At 38.6% G+C, this 20,881-nt stretch overlaps 1 protein-coding gene across 2 annotated transcripts in view; it reads right to left on the reverse strand.

The window, feature by feature from the left end:
- Positions 1 to 18,607, reverse strand: part of MINDY2 (MINDY lysine 48 deubiquitinase 2) — a 71,568-nt gene extending 52,961 nt beyond the window's left edge. Inside the window, exons 1-2 of one of the 2 annotated variants that reach the window (XM_065941864.1) lie at positions 17,551 to 18,607; positions 1,898 to 1,955 (exon numbers count right to left, since the gene is read on the reverse strand). In XM_065941864.1, coding sequence (XP_065797936.1) covers positions 1,898 to 1,955; positions 17,551 to 18,402 — 910 coding nt within the window. In that variant the 5' untranslated portion in view covers positions 18,403 to 18,607. The remainder of the gene's footprint in view (positions 1 to 1,897; positions 1,956 to 17,550) is intronic. The other variant, XM_065941863.1, reaches the window with a different exon arrangement.
- Between the last annotated feature and the right edge of the window lie 2,274 nt (positions 18,608 to 20,881).

Here is a 20,881-nt window from a genome sequence, read left to right on the forward strand (position 1 = left end):
CTCTTCTCCAGCTTCTAATCATGGAGCATGTCCCAGATTCACTGATGTCTTCTTTGTCTACGTTCATATTATTTGTGACTCAGTCTAACGATCCTTTATATGATAGTTACTGTTCCCAAATTTGTATTTACAGGCTAGACATGCACTGTCCAACACAACAGCCAGTAATGACATGTGGCTATATTAATTTAAATTAAAATTAAACATTCAACTTTCCTACAATTTAAAACATAGCTGAATATTCAGTACATTTTAAGAGATCAAGAGCCATATGTGGTTAGTGGTTATGAAACTGGACAGCCCAGATAAAGAACATTTCCATCAACACACCAGAGGTTCGCTGTACAGTGCTGATCTAGACTTGTCTTCTAGGCTTTAGATTTATATATCCCACTGCCTCCCTGATATCTCCACTTTAAAGTCAATAAACATCCCAAAACCAAAATCCTGATATTCTTCCATAAACATGTTCCTTCCATTTGTTCCTGTTTCAGTTGATGTTAATGCCATCCTTCCAGTTGTTCAAGCCAAAAATCACTGGGTAACTCTTGACTTTACTCTCACTCCACATTCACTAATCAGCAAATTCTGTCAGCTCTATACTCAGAATCTGACCATATTTTATAATCTCATTTCTATTACCCTGTTTGAAGCCAGAGAATTCTTGTTAAACTCAAAGTAAGATCATGTCAGTTCTCTGTTCAAAATCCTTTAATGGCTTCTCAGATCACCCACAGCAAAAGTCAAAGTTGCTATAAAAGCCTAGGATATTCTATATGATAGGATTCCATTATCTCTGATCTCATTTCCTGACACTTCCCCTTTGCAGTCCTTGGTAGTCCTTCTGGCTGTTTCTCAAAACCACTAAGCATATTTCAGCCTTTTTCTATGAAATATAGTTTAGAAATCACAAATTTTAAGAATCACCAAGCTAGAGTAAAAGAGGTAGAAAACAGAAATTCTATTTTCAGATATCTAGATATTGAAGTAATCTACACTTAATGATGAGGTTCCTAGCCAATGAATAGGATTAAATTATATTAGTTATATAAGTAAAAAGGTCTTCCAAATCTGTAATCTCAATTATTTCACTAAACTTACATCTCACAAAAAAATCAGTTAGCTAGTTGTCTGGAACAGCATAGACAAAAATCAGCTAATAAGATCTTTTTAATAGAAATTTAATCACTAAAAATAAGAATATGAATTAAGATTTCTCACTTGGTAACAGTGCAAATATATAAATTCTTACTTGTTAAGTTGTAGAAGACCTCAGTGTGATAAACAACTACCTGCTCTGTAAACAAGTTCTGAATGCAGCTGATCTGCAAACTGTGTATTATGGTCTGTTTTGAAATAGGAAGCTTGCATAAGAATGCAACTCAATATGCTGCTTCCTTCATCAAAAAAAACTGGCTACAAAAATATTTCAGACGGACTAAACAGTGTGCTTCCTAAAGTAAATGTTTTATACTCTAGTACAAGCTTCTATTTCACTGCAGACTAGTCTAACATTTTATTGACTGGCATAGGTTCATGAACCATATTTTGGGTAGCACTGCTCTAAATCACTTTCTGGTTTTTAATTCAAGTCTATTCAATATTTTTAAACACTCTCTACATGCAGTGTTAGAGTTTCTATGCCATTTCCCCACTCTGTAATTTATTGGAATTAATATATACCTCGTTGTTTTCTAAATGTCACTAGTCTCTTTATTTAAAGAATTTTAATGCTGGTCAGAAAGAAGTCTGTAACATCCAAGAACAGAAACACACTAATAAAATTATTTAGTTAAGAGATTAAAAATAGCTTCAAAAAGGTGAAATTTGGTAATATAATAGCTTTGAAAACTTTATCTTGAAAGAGATATAAAAGTCATTCACTTTCAACACTAACCTAAATATTCCATCAGCTGCTCAGCAGTTATGATTTCCATCATCGGTGGAAGTTTCACCTGAAAAACAAAGTATTTTTTCTATAAAATCAAATGTTTTATGTAATCAAAGTGTTTCTTCAGTCAGAAACACATGTATATATATTATATGTATCTACTATATGTATACCGTACTCACTTTAATCTTTAATACAACAATAGCTTTGTTGTATTAAAGATTAGTTTAACACAATCCTATCACCATAAAATTCAAGATCTCACAGAATCATTGAGAAATCTGTTTTCAAAAACAAGTGCTATGCCTTTCATCACCCATCCTGATTGTCATTAGGCACATGCAACAGTGTCCTGTGTGACAGAAAATGTGGTTAAAGGGCAGGAAGTGGCACCAAACATGTTTTGACAGATCACCCGTGAAGCAGTTTTTCTGAACATAGCTCAATATCCCATCACTTCAGTCTACCTTGATCATTTTTTGTTGTTGTTGTTGAATAGCTAAAATGAATACAGTATAAAGGATTGGTCATAAACTGAAGTATTCATACTATATGAGCCCACCTGTAAAATTTTAAAAAAACAGGCAAAATAAACTACACTGTTTAGAGCTGCACGTGTACTAAAAAAAGAAAATGGATACTATAAAAATCAGGACTGTAGTTAACCCTAGGAATAAGGGAAGGGGTTATAGTTAGAACGAGACATACAAGAGGCCTCTGAGGTGCTGGCAATGCTTTTTATCTTGACTTGCATGGTAGTTCCACTGTTTGCTTTATAATTAACCTGTTAAACTGGACATCTCTGTTTTATGTATTTTCTGTGCTACATGTCACAATAAAAAGTTTAGAAGTAGATATATATGTTACAGTCACATTTAAGTCTCAAAAGTTAATTCAGGACTTCCCTGGTGGTTCAGTGGCTAAGACTCTGTGCTTCCAATGCAGGGGGCCCGGGTTCAAACTCTGGCCAGGGAACAAGATCCCATGTGCTGTAACTAAGACTTCATGCAGTCAAATAAATAAATATATATTAAAAAAAAAAAAAAGTTAATTCGGCTGCAACAGTCTAAATTTTTCAAATGAATTATCAGCTGAGTTACACAGATATTACAGCCAATGATTGTAAATATTTTAGCTGACTTATTTAAAAGGATACTTATTCATAGAAGAAAAATAAATACTATAGGATGAAAACTCAAAGTAATTAACATATCAATGATAGAATAGCAGCATAATTCAAAAATCTTCAAGAATTAATATTTTAAGTTCAATCAAGGAAATCATTTAAATCAGCAATTCCTCCAACAAGTGTTGAAGGTGCTCTGAGTATTTATGTTACCAAATGTAATAACAGTATGTGACATCTCTACCTCTTTGTTCACTTTAATCAATGAATAAATAAGTCCTAAAAAAGATCCTTGTAAAACAGAACAGTTTTAGACCCTCTGAAAGCATACCTGACAGCCAGAACGAATGAGTTAGTCATCCAGTGGCTTTATCATTCAGTGAAAACCAAGAGATGTCATGGAGGTTTTGATCATTACTTGATTCTAAATAATTTTTATTTTCTAAGACATTTAGAAAAACTGTAATAGATTTTTCATTTTGGCTGCACCACGTGGCATGTGGGATCTTAGTTCTCTGACCAGGGATTGAACCAATGCCCCCTATAGTGGAAGTACAGAGTCTTAACCACTGGACTGCCAGGGAAGTCCCAGAAATTGTAATACACTTTTTTTGGTGCAGTTTTAGGTTTACGGAAAAGTTGAGAAGAAAGTACTGAGAGTTCCCATAAATAGTATTATTTTTTAAGTTGAAACTCATTGGCAAGTTAAAGTCTCCTGCTTTTCAAAATAAAGTTTTATTGAGTGTCACCCTCATTTGTTTATGTACTGTCTTTGGCTGCTTTGACTATAATAGCAAAGTTGAATCTTTGCGGCAGAGACCAGGTACAACCCATAAAGCCTAAAATATTTACTATTTGGTCCTTTACAGGAGGGCTTTCCAGGTAGCACTAGTGGTAGAGAACTGGCCTGCCAATATAGGAGATATAAGAGACGTGGGTCCGATCCCAGTCAGGAAAATCCCCTGGAGGAGGGCATGGCAACCCACTCCAGTATTCTTGCTGGAGAATCACATGGACAGAGGAGCCTGCCAAGCTACAGTCCATAGGGTCGCACAGAAGTTAGACACAACTGAAGCAACTTAGCACACATGCACCTTTACAGGAAAAGTGTGCTGAATACTGCTTTAGATTATTTTAACTGCTTTTAGATAATATTTCATCAAGGTGTTTCAGTAACACTTTGAAGGTCTGATATTTAAACTAGTAGTTTACATACACTGTGAATATTTACATTCTGAATAACTGTCAGACCAATCTGAAAGCCCCATTTACACCTAACAATGCTTTTTGAATAAAATAAGACCCATACATTATTTTATTCCAGACAAATCCAGGACAGAAATACATTCACTAGAGGGATTCCCTGGTGGTCCAGTGGTGAAGAGTCTACCTGCCAATGCAAGGGACACGGGTTTAATCCCTGGTCTGGAAAGATCCCATATGCTGTGGCGCAAACAAGCCTGTGAGCCGCAACTATTGAGCCTGTGCTCCAGAGCCTGCAAGCCACAACTGCTGAAGCCCACACACTCCAGAGCCTGTGTTCTGCAGTAAGACAAGCCACCACAATGAGAAGCCTGTGCACCACAACCAGAGAACGCCCCTGCACGGCAACAAAGACCCAGAACAGCCAAAAGTAAAATAAATATATATACTAAATATACATCTTACTAGAAAATTCCATAAACAAACAGCCTATCCTCTTTTGGTCAATGTAGTGATCTTACTATAAAATTGTCAAAATAAGAAAGCAAAGCACTAACAAGTATACGTATTTGGGAAACACATTCTACAATCCTAGATTTCTGCAAATAGATGATTTCAGGTTTTAGTCTTGAAATTTCTAAATAATAACAACCACCTACCACATCTTGTTTCAAGCATTTGAAACAGGAAATGACAATCTTTATATAGATTTTAGAAGTGAGACAACAAATATGTAAATATTTTAACTGACTATTCCCAAGCATACTCAGTAGTATATTCATTTCCTGAATCTTGGCCAACTAAAATTCCTGGATGTTCATTAAACTGAGAGATTAAAGAGTACAATAGTGAAGAAATGCTGGTTTCCCACTAATCTTTAGGAACCATCAACAGATTTTAATTTTTTTTAACCACAAAATGATCTTCCTGAAAGCTCACTTCTCTTTTTGCTTCCCTCTACCACCATCACCACAAAGGCAAATACCAAAGATTTTGTTAATGATCCTAAGACTTTCTTTCCATTGTCTCTTTAGAGTTTATTAAAGGAAAAAAAAAAAACCCACAAAAACATGTTATGGGAAAGCTAGCTTAGAATACGGGGGGGGGGGGGGGGGAATCAATGAAACTAAGAGCTAGTTCTTTGAGAAGATATAACAAAATTGATAAATCTTCAGCCAGACTCATCAAGAAAAAAAGAAAGTGGGCCCAAATCAATAAAAATAAAAATGAAAAAGAAGGTACAACTATCACTACAGAAATACAAAGGATCATAAGAGAGTACCACCAATTATGCTTCTGAGGTGGCACTAGTGGTAAAGAACCCGCCTGCCCAAGCAGGAGACACAAGAGAGGCAAGTTCAATCCCTGGGTCAGGAATATCCCCTGGAGGAGGAAATGGCAACCCACTCCAGTATTCTTGCCTGGAGAATTCCACGGACAGAGGAGATTGGTGGGCTGTAGTCCATAGGGTCACAAACAGTTGGCCATGACTGAAGTGACTGAGCACACACCAACAATTATACTCCAATAAGACAGACAACCTTCGAAGAAATGGACAAATTTCTAGAAATGTATAATTTCTCAAGACTGAACCAGGAAAAAAAAGAAAATATGAACAGATCAATTACCTGTAATGAAACTGAATCAGTAACTTAAAAAACTCCCAACAAATAAAAGTCCAAGATCGGGCTCCTTGGTAGCTCAGTGGTCAAGAATCTGCTTGCAAATGCAGGAAACACGGGTTCTGTCCTTGATCCAGGAAGATCCCACATGTCACAGAGCAGCTATGCCCATGTGCCTCAACTATTGAGCCTAAGTTGTAGAGCCTGGGAGCCACAACTACTGAGCCTACATGACATAATTATTGAAGCCCAAGCACCACAGAGCCTGTGCTTCACGAGAAAAGCCACTCCAATGAGAAGCCAGCACACTGCAACTAGAAAGCAGTCCTTGCTTTCCACAACTGGAGAAAATCCCACACAGTAGCAAAGACCCAACAAAACCCCAAAAAACAAAAACCTATTGATTAGGTGGGACACTGGTCAACCATGTATCAGTAGCAAATAATTGTGTGTGTGGTATCTGTTGTTTTACAGTTTTGTTTCCAAGCCTATTGATGATTAGTACAATATTATTTTTTTTAAAAAGCCCAAGATCATATGGCTTCCCAGATGAATTCTAACAAACATTTAGAAAAGAGTTAATACCTATCCTTTTCAAACTATTCCAAATATTGCACAAGAAAAGATGCTTCTGAACTCATTCTATGAAGCAAGTATCACTTTGATACCAAAACCAAAGATATCACACAAAATGAAAATTATAGGTCAATATCACTGATGAACACAGATGCAAAAATCCTTAGCAAAATATCAGCAAACTGAATTCAACAATACATAAAAAGGATTATACACCATGAATAAGTGGAATTTATCCCAGGAATGCAAAGATGGTTTAGTTCAATACATGCAAATCAATCAATGTGATACATCACATTAACAAACTGAATAAAAATTATATGTTCAAAAAAAATTATATGTTCATCTCAACAGATGCACAAAAAACTTTAGACAAAATTCAATATTCATTTACAATAAAAGTTCTCTACAAATTGGGTACAGAGAAAACACACCTCAACATAATAAAGACCACTTATGAAAGGTCCACAGCTAACATCATACTCAATGGTGAAAAGCACTTCACCATTTCTTCTCAGATCAGGAAGAAGACAAGGATGCTCACTCACACTTTTTTTTTTTTTTTTTGGCTGCACCATGTGGCTCTGGGACCTTAGTTACCCAGCCAGGGATTGAACCTGTGTCCCCTGTAGTGGAAGTACAGAGTTCTGACCTCTGGACCTCCAGGGAATTTCCGTCACCACTTTTATTCAACATAGTATTGGAAGTCCTAATCATAGCAACCATGTCAGAAAAAGAAATAAAAGGAATCCAAACTGGAAAAGAGGATGTAAAACTGTCAATGTTTGCAGATGACATGCTATACATAGAAAATCCTAAAAACACCAAGAAACCACCAGAACTCATCAATGAGTTTGATAAAATTGCAGGATACAAAATTAACATACAGACTTAAAAAGAGTAACACTTTCTTTCAACGAAGTTTTATATAAAACATCATCTGAAATATATTTTAAATGAAGAACTGACACAACTTTATGACCAATAAAAGTGGAGGATAATGAGAAAAGAAAAACTAACTCTAAGGTTGACTCTAAGGTTCAGGAAACTCCAAAAGTTAAGATCCCTACCCCTAATGAGAATAAAAAATTTGGTAAGTTTGTATAAGAAATGATATCTGCTTCATAACTGTGAAATGTAGTTTGACATTGAAACAGAAAGTTGAGTTGGAACTCAGGAGACAAAGATTTTTAATTTGTCCATGAATTATTTGATTCCTATGCTGCAGTCTACTTTTCATTACTTATGGTAAAATGGATCACTAAATAATACATAAATAATACAGTTTCTTGGAAATTCCCTGGTGGTCCATGGTGAGGGCTCCACACTTCCAGAACAGGGAGGCCCAGGTTAGATCCCTGGTCAGGAGACTAAGATCCTGCAAGCCATGCAGCGTGGCTAAAAAAACAATTTTTTCTCTGTTCAAGTTTCACTGATTTTGAATATGCAGTAAATCATACAGTATTCATGAGTTTTTAAGTTCAAATTGTAAAATAATTGCACTGCAAGTACTGTTAACTGGAATCAAAGAGAAGAATGTAGGTTTTTTTCAAAATAAGAGCTAAAACACTTAAGGATCCTTTCAACATGCCTTTAATTCTGGCTCCAGCAATTAAACATGTATTACAAGCTATTGTGAATCATGTTTTATATTCTAATTTCTTATAGGTAATATTAATTTATTATTAAAAATAATTACTGTACTTACAAATACTAAAAATTTAACTTTCTGCTTGCCATCAGTATTTCATATCAGGAACATTTAATAAGAGACAAGCTTTAACTTCCAGCAATTTGCAACACTTTTACCATCAATGTTTATCATAACTCAAACCCTACACTCAGAGTAATATTGAGGCCTATTTAAAAATGCTTAACCATCAGAAATTATAGATGTATCCATATGTATTAGATTTTCAAGAATGTCCTATGTTATATGCAATTCAAAGGATTATAAAACAATGAAGAATGTTGTTCCAGAGAAATTTCCCCAGTAAAAGATTCATGAGTAAAAGAAGACATCTTTAGTTCAAATTTCACTGCACTTATACTTAAGCAGCTGAGCAACCTTATCAACGCTGAAAAACCTACTAAAGAAAAAGTAACAGTGAAATTTTTATATTAATTGCTTGCAAGATAGATGAGAATAGGATAAGTTAAGAGATCAGTTAGAAGGTACAGAAGATGGAAAGTGGCCTGAATTAGCATAGTGGCAGGACAGAGAAAACTTACTAATTTTTGAAAATATTAAAGAATATAGTCAATAAACTTTCATGGTTAAGGCAAGCTCACTCACCACAGAACTCAAGAAAGGCTCTGAAATTGGAAGTGTCAGAGAATTCAGAGGACATGAGATAAAACATATGCGGCTGAAAACAGAATGAATCTGTACAAAGAGTAGATCCCCAGGATTTCTTCTAAGGAATCGTGATTCATGACGTCTATTCCTGCTTCTCTGACTTTATCACTAGCTCTTCTTCCACCCTGGTTTGTCCCAGACCTGTTGTCCACCAGGTGTTATCTTTAATTTTAACTTTCCAACCAAATATCTGAACTAAGAGCTCAGGTTCTGGAGTGGGTATCAACTTACCTTGGTTAAGTTATTTGATCTTTATATACCTCAATTTTCTATGTATGTAAAATAGGAACAATATCTACACAAGGATCTTAAGATGTGGCTGAGAAAATTAAAACAGAAAATGCATATAATACATATAAAATACTTAGCAGAGTATCTGGACAAAAATAATTGAGTACTTAGGGTTATAATTTTTAATCTTAGGTGGTACCCTAAGATTACTCATACTACCTGTGTGTGAATGCTACTTGGGAATCAACATCGACAAGGATGGAAGGAGAATGGGAAAGTTTTCCACTGAAGGACTACTCATAGCAAAGGGAGAGGAAAAAAATGAGGACATCACTAATAGGACAACCACCACAGGGAGTACTCATAATATCATCTGCCCATTTCCACTTTATCTCACAAATTCAGAGATATTACACCAATCCTAATTTTTAGGACTGCCTGGAAATAAAAACTTCAGAAGTCTTGCTTGCATCTTTTGTGTAAACAAACTCTACCACGGTGTAAAGTTTTTATCTCTCCTTAAAGGATCTATATTTAAGAACAAATACGGTTGACAGAGGCTAAAATGGAATCTTTGGCTCACTATCTGTTTTTCCATTTTTATAAGTAACACACTTGGCCGAGAGGAGCTACCCCATGCCTGAGGTCAGGGGTGGCAGCCGAGAGGAGCTACTCCATGTCTGAGGTAAGGTGCAGCAGCTGCGCTTTGCTGGAGCAGCCGTGACAAGATACCCCACATCCAAGGTAAGAGAAAACCAAGTAAGAGGTAGGCACTAAGAAAGGGCATCAGAGGGCAGACAGACTGAAACCACAATCACAGACAACTAGCCAGTCTGATCACATGGACCACAGCCTTGTCTAACTCAATGAAACTAAGCCATGCCGTGTGGGGCCACCCAAGACAGAAGGGTCATGGTGGAGAGGTCTGACACAATGTGATCCACTGGAGAAGGGAATGGCAAACCACTTCAGTATTCTTGCGTTGAGAACTCCACGAACACTATTAAAAGGCAAAAAGATAGGACACTGAAAGATGAACTCCCCAGGTGGGTAGGTGCCCAAAATGCTACCGGAGATCAGTGGAAAAATAACTCCAGAAAGAATGAAGGGATAGAGCCAAAGCAAAAACAACACCCAGTTGTGGATGGGACTGGTGATAAAAGCAAGGTCCGGTGCTGTAAAGAGCAATATTGCATAGGAACCTGGAATGTTAGGTCCATGAATCAACGCAAATTGCAAGTGGTCAAACAGGAGATGACAAGAGTGAACATCGACATTCTAGGAATCAGCGGACTAAGATGGACTGGAATGGGTGAATTTAACTCAGATGACCATTATATCTACTAATGTGGGCAGGAATCCCTTCGAAGAAATGGAATAGCCATCATAGTCAACAAGAGTCCGAAATGCAGTACTTGGATGCAATCTCCACAACGACAGAATGATCTCTGTTCATTTCCAAGGCAAACCATTCAATATCACGGTAATCCAAGTCTATGTCCTGAACAGTAACGTTGAAGAAGCTGAAGTTGAATGGTTCTATGAAGACCTACACGACCTTCTAGAACTAACAACCCCAAAAGATGCCCTTTTCATTATAGGGGACTGGAATGCCAAAGTAGGAAGTTAAGAAACACCTGGAGTAGCAGGCAAATTTGGCCTTGGAGTACAGAATGAAGCAGGGCAAAGGCTAATAGAGTTTTGCCTAGAGAACGCACTGGTCATAGCAAACACCTCCCTCCAAAACAACACAAGAGAAGACTCTACACATGGCCATCACCAGATGGTCAACACCAAAATCAGATTGATTATATTCTTTGCAGCCAAAGATGGAGAAGCTCTATACAGTCAGCAAAAACAAGACCAGGAGCTGACTGTGGCTTAAGATCATGAACTCCTTATTGCCAAATTCAGACTGAAATTGAAGAAAGTAGAGAAAACCACTAGACCATTCAGGTATGATGACCTAAATCAAATCCCTTATAACTAACTATACAGTGGAAGTGAGAAATAGATTTAAGGGACTAGATCTGATAGAGTGCCTGATGAATGATAGATGGAGGTTCAAGACATTCTACAGGAGACAGGAATCAAGACCATCCCCAAGAAAAAGAAATGCAAAAAAGCAAAATGACTGTCTGAGGAGGCCTTACAAACAGCTGAGAAAAGAAGGGAAGCAAAAAGCCAAAGGGAAAAGGAAAGATATAAGCATCTGAATGCAGAGTTCCAAAGAATAGCAAGGAAAAAAAAAAACAACAACAAAGAATAGCAAGGAGAGATAAGAAAGCCTTCTTCAGTGATCAGTGCAAAGAAATCGAGGAAAACAATAAAATGGGAAAGACTGGAGATTTCTTCAAGAAACTTAGAGATACCAAGGGAACAGTTTTATGCAAAGATGGGCTCAATAAAGAACAGAAATAGTATGGACCTAACAGAAGCAGAAGATATTAAGAAGAGGTAGCAAGAATACAAAGAAGAGCTATACAAAAAAGACCTTCACGCTAATAAGATCTTCAGATAATCACGATGCTGTGATCACTCAACCTAGAGCCAGACATCCTGGAATGCGAAGTCAAGTGGGCCTTTAGGATGCATCACTACAAACAAAGCTAATGGAGATGATGGAATTCCAACTGAGCTATTTCAAATCCTAAAAGATCATGCTGTCAAACTGCTGCACTCAATATGCCAGCAAACTTGGAAAACTCAGCAGTGGCCACAGGACTGGAAAAGGTCAGTTTTCATTCCAGTCCCTAAGAAAGGCAATGCCACAGAAGGCTCAAACTACCGCATAATTGCACTCATCTCACAGGACCGTAAAGTAAAGAGAGAAGAATTTTCCACCCAAAAGGGCTAGGCAGGAGAGAAGATATGCATATCTTAAATAGAAGGTACTGAAGCACATCTTAAATAGAAGCACATCTTAAATCAGAACAGTGCATTTAGTCTCCCACTAACATGTTACGTACCAATTAGGTATCACAATACTATATGTCCTCTACTACAAGTACAGTATAAGTTATATATACATATATAGGTCTATATGGACTTCCCTTTGGCTCAGCTGGTAAAGAATCCACCTGCAATGCAGGAGACCTGGGTTTGATCCCTGGGTTGGGAAGATCCTCTGGAGAAGAGAAAGGTTACCCATTCCAGTATTCTGGCCTGGAGAATTCCATGGACTGTATAGTCCATGGAGTTGCAAAGAGTCGGACACGACCGAGTGATTTTCACTTCACTTCATATGTCTATATATATATACATATATCTTTTTGAGTATGTGGGCCTTAAACCTATATTCTTTCTATAAGAATACAAAAGTGTGACAAAGGAGGGACTCCCTCTGTTATTAAACATATCTCCTGATATAAAAATACTAATGCAGAAGCTTTTAAAAATGTTTTGTAATGCAAAAGTTAAATCATATGCAAAAGTAGAAAAATAACAGCATAATGACAAGTACGCATCACTCAGATCCAACATTTATAGTATAGGCCAGTATCATCAGAAAGTAAATTTTACATTTCTTCTGACTTGTTGATTTTTATAAACATAACTGATTAATTGGGTCACAGTCCTCAAGTAAACCTATAAATGGCACTGTGTTTGATAGATAAAATGAAAGACTAAAGAAAAATTATTTAAAAACCACCAAAACCAGTCTCTTTTAAAGAAGCAAATGAAAATGTGTTCCAAGACATAAATTTGAGTCAATTTACCTTGTGTCAGTTAAGAGAATTAGAAAATTTGAGCTCAAATTAAATTAATGAACAGATTTCCTTCTTTATTGATTTACTGGATCATCATGGCTCAACTATTTTACAGATTATTAATAATCACCTATTTTCCATCAGTCCTAAACCAACACTTCTAATTAAAACTCCAACATTTCCAAATCAGTACTTACCATATTGGATAATTTTACCTGTCATCTCTCTCTCAGAAACATGGCACTTCCTTCCTTTGAATCACTCAAATCCTCCTAATGTATTCAGTTTATTGATTTCTTTCTTTTTTTTAAAGTTTCCCAACCAGGGACAGAACCTGTGCCCTTTACAGTGGAAGCGAAGACCCCTAACCACTGAACTGCTAGAGAATTCCCTATTGATTTTTCTCATTGCTTCATTCTCCCCAAAGAGAGATGATCAACTCTTTTACTTTCAACCCTTAACTCCACTGACTCTCAATGAATCAACACTTGAAAAACCCAATACTTGATAATGCTAACCAGCCATTCTTCCTGCTCTGGTTTCCAGAGATAAGAGAACTAATGGGGGGAGGAGCAAAATGGACATACTAGAAGTTTTAAAAGAGCACCCCAATTTATCCATGGCCACCTACAACTTTCTACTTATGCCTCAATTCCTAGGCATAATTTCCAATGAGATGAGAACTTCTTTAAAATACAACATAATATTCTCACAAAATCACACTTTGATGCTTTGCAACCTCTCCTCTTAACTACTGACAAGTTCAAGAGTTATTACTGATGAGATCAATGGTCATTTTGCCAAAATTGAGAATGAGACCTCAATTTTCACTTCTCTCTCCACTTTAATTAACATAACCTTGTCTTTGTATCTTCTATTACTTCAGGGTAAAAAAAAAAAAAAAAAAAAGATTGTTGTTCTTTTCCTCTGAAGAGAATTTTACCACCTCTGAGGATTCTATGATATTCTAACTTTGTAATGCCCTGTTCTCATACCTGTCCTTTTTGGCAACAATCTTTCCTACTTCACCAGTTCCTTGACACTGTTGCATTTGACAATAAGTCACTTAAAAAAAAAAAAAAATTAAGAGTCTCTCCCCCAGACTACTGTTATGACATTGTCCCATTTCTAGTTTTCATTTACATCTCAAATTGGGCCTATACTGGTTTCTTTTATACTCTTTCATCTTTACTGCTTAGCATTCCCTTCTCCCCACCAGCTTTATTTATTTATATTTATTTATTTGTCTGTGCTGGGTCATGCAGGACCTTTTAGTTGCAGCACACAGGATGTTTAGTTGCGACATGCAAACTCTTAGTTGCAGCATGTGGGATCTAATTCCCTGACCACCAGTGGAACTCGGGCTCCTCTGCACTAGAAGTGCAGAGTCTTAGCCACTGGGCAACCGGGGAAGTCCCTCCCCAAATAGCTGAGAACTACTGTTCACCATTTTCTATGGAGAATTAATTTATTCTCATAGATACCATACTTAAATCTATGCAATAATTCTCCAATTCAATTTTTCCCATAATTTTAACCTCTTTTCTGAGGCCCATTCTAATCTTCTGAAGGTATAATAAACATTTATATTTTTATGACTTACTGTTAGTAAGACAATTCCAATCCAACACAACCAAACTTTGCATCAACTTTCCCATCTAAAGCACATTCTCTATCTTTTGAATGATCCAAGCAATTCTCTATTACTCAAATTGGAAAAAGTGTCACATCCTTAATTTCCTATATCCAGTTCGTAGTCAATTCATCATTTAGGCTGTGTGACACTATCCTCATCAAAGAGAAGGGGCAAAGAATTCCCCATCCAAAAGAGTTAATCTCATCAATTCTTGTTGCTACACTCACTACAGTCTGACTTCTAGTTTAATCTCAAATGAAAAGATCTTTCATTCCTTTATCCAATAATTTATAATAGCTTCGTACTATCAACTATTTATAAAGTCTAAACATGCCTAGTGATGGGTCCTCTGAACTCTGACAATTGCCTTCATATCCTGAAAGAAAGTTAAGTCACTCAGTCATGCTCGACTCTTTGTGACCAAGGACTCTAGCCCACCAGGCTCCTCTGTCCATGGAATTCTCCAGGCAAGAATACTGGAGTGGGTTGCCATTTCCTTCTCCAGGGGGTCTTCCCAACCCAGGGATGGAACCCAGATCTCCTGCAAAGCAGGCAGACTCTTTACTGACTGAGCCACCAGGGAAAACTTTCAAACTCTATTTACAAACTCTATTTTTCTCTACAACTGCATCTCTCAAACTTTTTGGTCTCAAGACCCTCTTCAGTCCTAAAAAATCACTGAGGATCCTAAAAAGCTCTAGTTTAAGTGGATTCTATCTATCAACATTTACTATACCAGAAATAAAAATTGAGAAAAATTTTAAACACAAGAAAGCAGAGCACACATTCCATTAACTGTCAGGGCAAGGATGTCATCACACATCATACAGTTTGGAAAACTCTACTGACACTGAAAGAATGAGAGTGAAAAAGGCAAAAAACAACTAAGTACTATTCTGAACAGTGCTGATCTCAGAAACCCTGGCTCACTTTTAGGACACTGCTCTATCCAACCTTGTTTCTCTTAATACATCTCCCTATCAATCACTGACAATTACTGATGAGTAATTTTTGTGTGCATCAATAACCTTAAGGCAGAAAAAAAAAAGGCAAGAACCAAAGACTTATAAAATAATCCTGAAGCTCTTTAGCATGCTTTCTCATTCAGAGTCTAACCTAACATCAGTTTTATTCCCTGCTACTGCCATTTCCTTCTCCTCCTCCGCCGCACTCCAAGGTTGGAATCCCCAAATAAAACAAACGTTTTTCTGCTTCAACATCTTTGAATACACTATTCCCTCGACCTGAGAGGAATTTCTTTTACTCACCCATCAGACCCATGAGACCCATCAGTATATAGGTTACCTCTCCTATGAAGCTCTCCCTTAACACATTCCACTCCCACTTACACTTTTCTCTGTAATTCCACACCATAATTCCACACTGCACTGGGATTATGGTTTATATGTCTGTCTCTGAATCAATACTAAGCTATATGAGGGCACTCTTGCATCTTACTCATCTCTGTATTCTATTATCTCACACAAAGGGGGAACTCAAATGTTATGGTCATTCACTTGAAGCTGTCTTTCAAAGACCAATCCAATGCTCATCTATCCTCAAATATTTGAGACCACAGCACTTGCTCTCTCCTTTGAGCTTCTGCAGTAGTATGTAGAAAGCAGGAAGTGAGAAAAGCCTAAAGGAAACAGTTACTCCTTCAGACACAGACTGGAAACTTTGGCTTATAGGATGAAATCTAACCGCTTAGTCTAACATTCAAGGTCCTTCACCAAGTGGCTCTTCACCTTTTCAATCTTATTTTCTATTATCTTGCAATATGAACTTTCCACTCCTGTCATCCAAAACACATACACACACGTATTATTCATCCTGTTTTCATTCCTTTTTGTTTATATGCTTCCCTCTCTCAGGATTCCCATTTTTCTGTTATTTTAAATCCTACTTTTTCCTTAAAAGCTTCCTTCAAGATATAAAAATTTCATGAAGCTCTCTGGAACTATGCCAGACTAAAGGAAAATTTCCCCTCTTGGGATGTCTAATGCATTTCAATCTGCTTCCTATAACCTAGTATTAATAGTATATTGTCTTGCATTGTTCTTTAGTAATTTCAAGTAAGTCAATGCTGCAGTTCCAAATAGCTCAACAGCTCTTCAAGAGCAAGCAATCTCCACTCAAAACATTTGAGTGCCATTATGTACTTGATACTGGTAAGATTTCTAATCTTATTTCTTTTGCATTACCCCTTGCTAGATAGGAAGATGAGGGAATTTCATAAACACTATTCCCTTTACTTGATTTTCTTTCTAACTGGTCACAAGAATCCAGGTTATTTTTTTCTAGGGAACATTTTACCTATAGGTACAGCTCTCAATTTGACAGTAGAATATGTGCTCTAAAATGCATCTTCTCAGCACTCTAAAACTGCAAGCTTAAATAAGACACTTCATGTACAGGTAACTTACTCCTGAGTCCTCAGTATAGTTACTTTTGAAGGGCCCTTCCCGCTTTTACTCCTTTATCTTGAATATATCTTTTCTTATTTGTTATTATAATTTTAGCTCTCTTAACACATTCTGTGTGGTTAGGGGTAATACTGCTAGACTATTTAACTAGAGTCAAAGAAATGAGGCAAATAAAAACCATCCATAAAATAAAAACAATCTTTGAAAACCAAGAAGTTATGGTAATTAGGTCTCAGGCCATTACTTTTCCTTAAATGGAATTTGTCTAAGGGGCCACATCTTCCCTATTACCACGTCCTTAAGTATCCACACCCAAATGGAGCATAAACATAACCATCAAAACTTGCTCCCTGATATAACGGATTGAGGATAACTTCTGAAGATGATTTTGTCCAATTCTTCACGCCTCTGCATATGGGATAAAGTCAGTAAGAAGGAATAACAGAAAAATATAGTTAAAAAATAATAAAAAGATTTAGGATCCTCTAAGACCTGGCTGTTTCCAAGTGTATCAGCCACAGTTGAATGTTGAACGCTAATCACTAAACGCTAGAAAAGAGATCTTAGGTTGCCAGCAGTTCTTTCTGACATACATATGAGAATATTCCTTAAAAAAGACAATCTCAGAGTGAGTTTCGTGTAAGAAGAAACGGGGATTACTGATGAATGAGGAAAGAAAGGAAGAAGATATCAGCTGACAATGCAGCAACTCCCTCATCCCCTTTTACCCCTCCCCAAAAGCTGTAGGAAATAGAAGCTGCGGAATGTACCTTCCAGGCCAGAAGCAAAACATTGAGGATGGCCAGTAAAGGGCAGGGGCCATTCTCATTCTGGGTGATGATAGGTGTGTTCTCTTCCTTCCACTGGATCCACTTGATATGATAGACAGACTGTCCCGGGAAGCGTTCCTTGGAGGCCGCCAGCACCTGGGCTGTCTCCCCTTCCTCCTCCTCCACCTCCTCCTCTCCACACAGGGGCACAGCGCCGGGCAACACCGCCGCGCCCTCCTCCTCCTCGGGGACCCTGTTCTCAGCTCCTTCCTCACTATTAAACTCGGAGCTACTGGGAAAAGAATGTAGGTTAGAGAACGACTCCAGGGAGTCCAGGCTCGGCGATTCCCCAGGAGGGCTCGGGTCGCTGCAACTGCTGCTGAGGCCGCCGCCGCTGCTGGGCTCCGAAGAGCCCGCGGCCGCCGACTCTTCCTGGCAGGTGCCGGCGGGATCCGGGCGAGCGCCCGCTTCTCCGCCAGGACCCAGCCCATGGTCAGCTCCGGCCTCGGCTGTCTCCGGGGAGGCGGTCACCTTGTGTTGCCCTCCTAGAGGCTCCTTCTGGGCTGCAGGACTCTCCAAATCGCTCTCCTTCAAGTCCAAGCTCGGGAGCGAGCTGCAGGGTACCAGAACCTGAGGAGAGCCAGCGGGAGAAGCCGAGTCCGAGAGGCTCCTCCCGGCGGCCACCGCCCCCTGCCCCTTCCCGCCGCTGCTCTCCGCCGCCCATACTCCAGGACCATCCCCAGCGGCGAGCCTGGTCTCTTGTTGCCCTTCCTGCGGAGAACCTGTCCCTGGCGCTGGCCCGGCGGCCACCCCGTGTTCTAGCGGCTGCAGGCTCTCGGGGCCGCTCTCCATACCCAGCCGCCCGCCCCTCGCTCTAAAGAGACCGCGGCGGGTTCTCCTCAGACAGCGCCTCAGACGCCATGACAGCGGCACTGGCAGCTACAGCGCCCTTGCGCGGCCTCGGCCAGGCACGTCATTGGGGAGGGCATCGGGAGCGCGCGCGCGCGCCGCCGCGCTGTCCGTGGGCCCAGGGCGTGCCTGCGCGCCGCCGGGTGAAAGGGACACTCACAGCGACTGCCCACGGGGCTCCGCCTCGCCTGCGCGCCCGCGCGCTCTTGCCTGCGCGGGGCGTGGAGGGCGTGGCTAGGCGGGCGTGGCCAGGAGAAAAACATCCTCTCATTTTGTGGCCGGAAGTTGAACTCTGGGGCAGCTAGACCGCGCGCGGCTTCTTTAAAGGCGAGCAGGGAGGCGGTCAGCTCGGTTGTGACCCTTCAGAGCTGAGTCGTGTGTGGTTCAGCCTAGGGCTGAGGGATGGGGAGTTGGCAGCAGTTGTAGTATTTGGAAAAGAACTCGTCCCTGAAAAGCTCAGATTTGTTTCCCCAGCTTGTAATATGGAAAATTGAAGGAATTTCTTACGAAATGTAAATTTTAAAGGGTGGGACCCAGTCAAGGTGTTTGGATTACTACAATGCACAATTTCCAGTCTCTCTCGGTTTTGGCTGAGAAACATCCTGCTCCTCATCAGCTACTGGGGAAAACGTCCGCTCTACATGAGGCGTCAGTGCGTTTGTGGATATTGGCCTGCGCGGCAAAAAAAAAAAGTGGGTGATTTGGGCCAATCATAATAAATTAACTTGTGCTTGCATTAGCCAAGTCTTTGCGGTTTTAACTTGGCCTCATTTTGCATGGAGTGGGAAGTACCTGTGTCAGAAAAAGTGAGTTTTTTATTGAGTGTACTCCTCTTAAGGACATTCAGTTTTCAGAGAGGGTAGTAGGCTGGTGCTACTCTGATCTGTGATCTGTTCCTGACCGGGGCTTTTTTCTTTTTTTTGCCTTTCAACATTCTTTAGGTAATGGGGATCCGAAAATGGCAAGATATATTTTCCTTCCTAGTCAGATACATCAGTTCCTGATATCTAACAGAATGTGGTCTTTCTGTATCTCTTGATTAGAGAAGACAAAGTTACTAAGCAGTGTTTCATTCACTCATTTAGCATATTTCAGTACCCATTACATTGCTGAATTCTGTGGCACTAGGGATGCCATGGTGAATAAGAGGAAGGGCTCATATCTTCTTGCTGTTTACTGTCTGATGTTTTTTCTTATTGCTACATTTTTGATATTTGCTTGGGAAATACTATTTCCTGACAATGCAGAAATGACGTTCCTTCCACCTTTTTTACAGTGACATAATATGATACTTATCCAACTCCTGGTAAAGAGGAAAATTAGAAGAGATAATAGAAAGCTTCTTTAGAGTATTGAATTTAGGAGTTTTGTGTGTTTTTGGTCTCCGTGTCAATCCATAAGCAATAAATACTATTGTTCAGATTAGAATCTTTCCCTGAAAAAGAATTGCAAATGTTAACAGATTAAGATATATGTTGCTGGATTAAGCACTTTACAGTATTTAAGATCATTAAGTACAAGTGAGAATATTACAGATTTCAGGAAATTCAGAAGTCAGCATGCTGCCTTGATTTTAAAAAGGATATTTATAAAAGTGTATTGCATGAAAAAATTGAATAGATGAATCATTTTTACAGGTCAGAAACCACAGTAGAGCTAAAAATCTTGAAAGTGCAAAAGGAAAAAAAAAATCTTGAAACTACATCTCAAATAATGACCATTCACCATTTTTCAACTGCTACTGCTACTGCTAAATCACTTCAGTTGTGTCCGACTCTGTGTGACCCCATCCCTGGGATTCTCCAGGCAAGAACCCTGGAGTGGGTTGCCATTTCCTTCTCTAATGCATAAAAGTGAAAAGTGAAAGTGAAGTCTCTCAGTCATGTCTGACTCTTGGAGACCCCATGGACTGCAGCCTACCAGGCTCCTCCATCCATGGGATTTTCCAGGCAAGAGTACTGGAGTGGGGTGCCATTGCCTTCTCCGACCATTTTTCAAAATTGCTACTTAAACCTTCTTGCTCTTGTAGTTTTTATTAGTATATGTTTCAAATGTTCACATGCATAGTTTAATGGCTTATCTATAATAAAAACAGAATCAGGTTTTTTTTCATAGCAACTATATAAATCAAGATGACCAAATATATATATTTATTTAAGTTTGTGAAAATGTGCAAAGTATTTTCTAAGAGAGGTGGCCAGTAGCATCTAGGGAGAAATGTCAGAAGATACTAAATTGGAAAATATCCCATTCTTTTTTGCTTATTTGCATCTCTAGTTAAAATAGATCATTTTAAAAACAAACTTGTTATTATCCATAATCTTTATTTTTTTTTCAGGGTTACAGATATAATAGCCTTAAAAGTCAAATGTTGTTGTTATTTAGTATCTAAGTCCTGTCCCATGTTTTATGACCTCATGGA

The sequence above is a fragment of the Muntiacus reevesi genome, chromosome 7 (genome assembly GCF_963930625.1).
Source record: "Muntiacus reevesi chromosome 7, mMunRee1.1, whole genome shotgun sequence".
Classification (NCBI taxonomy): domain Eukaryota; kingdom Metazoa; phylum Chordata; class Mammalia; order Artiodactyla; family Cervidae; genus Muntiacus; species Muntiacus reevesi.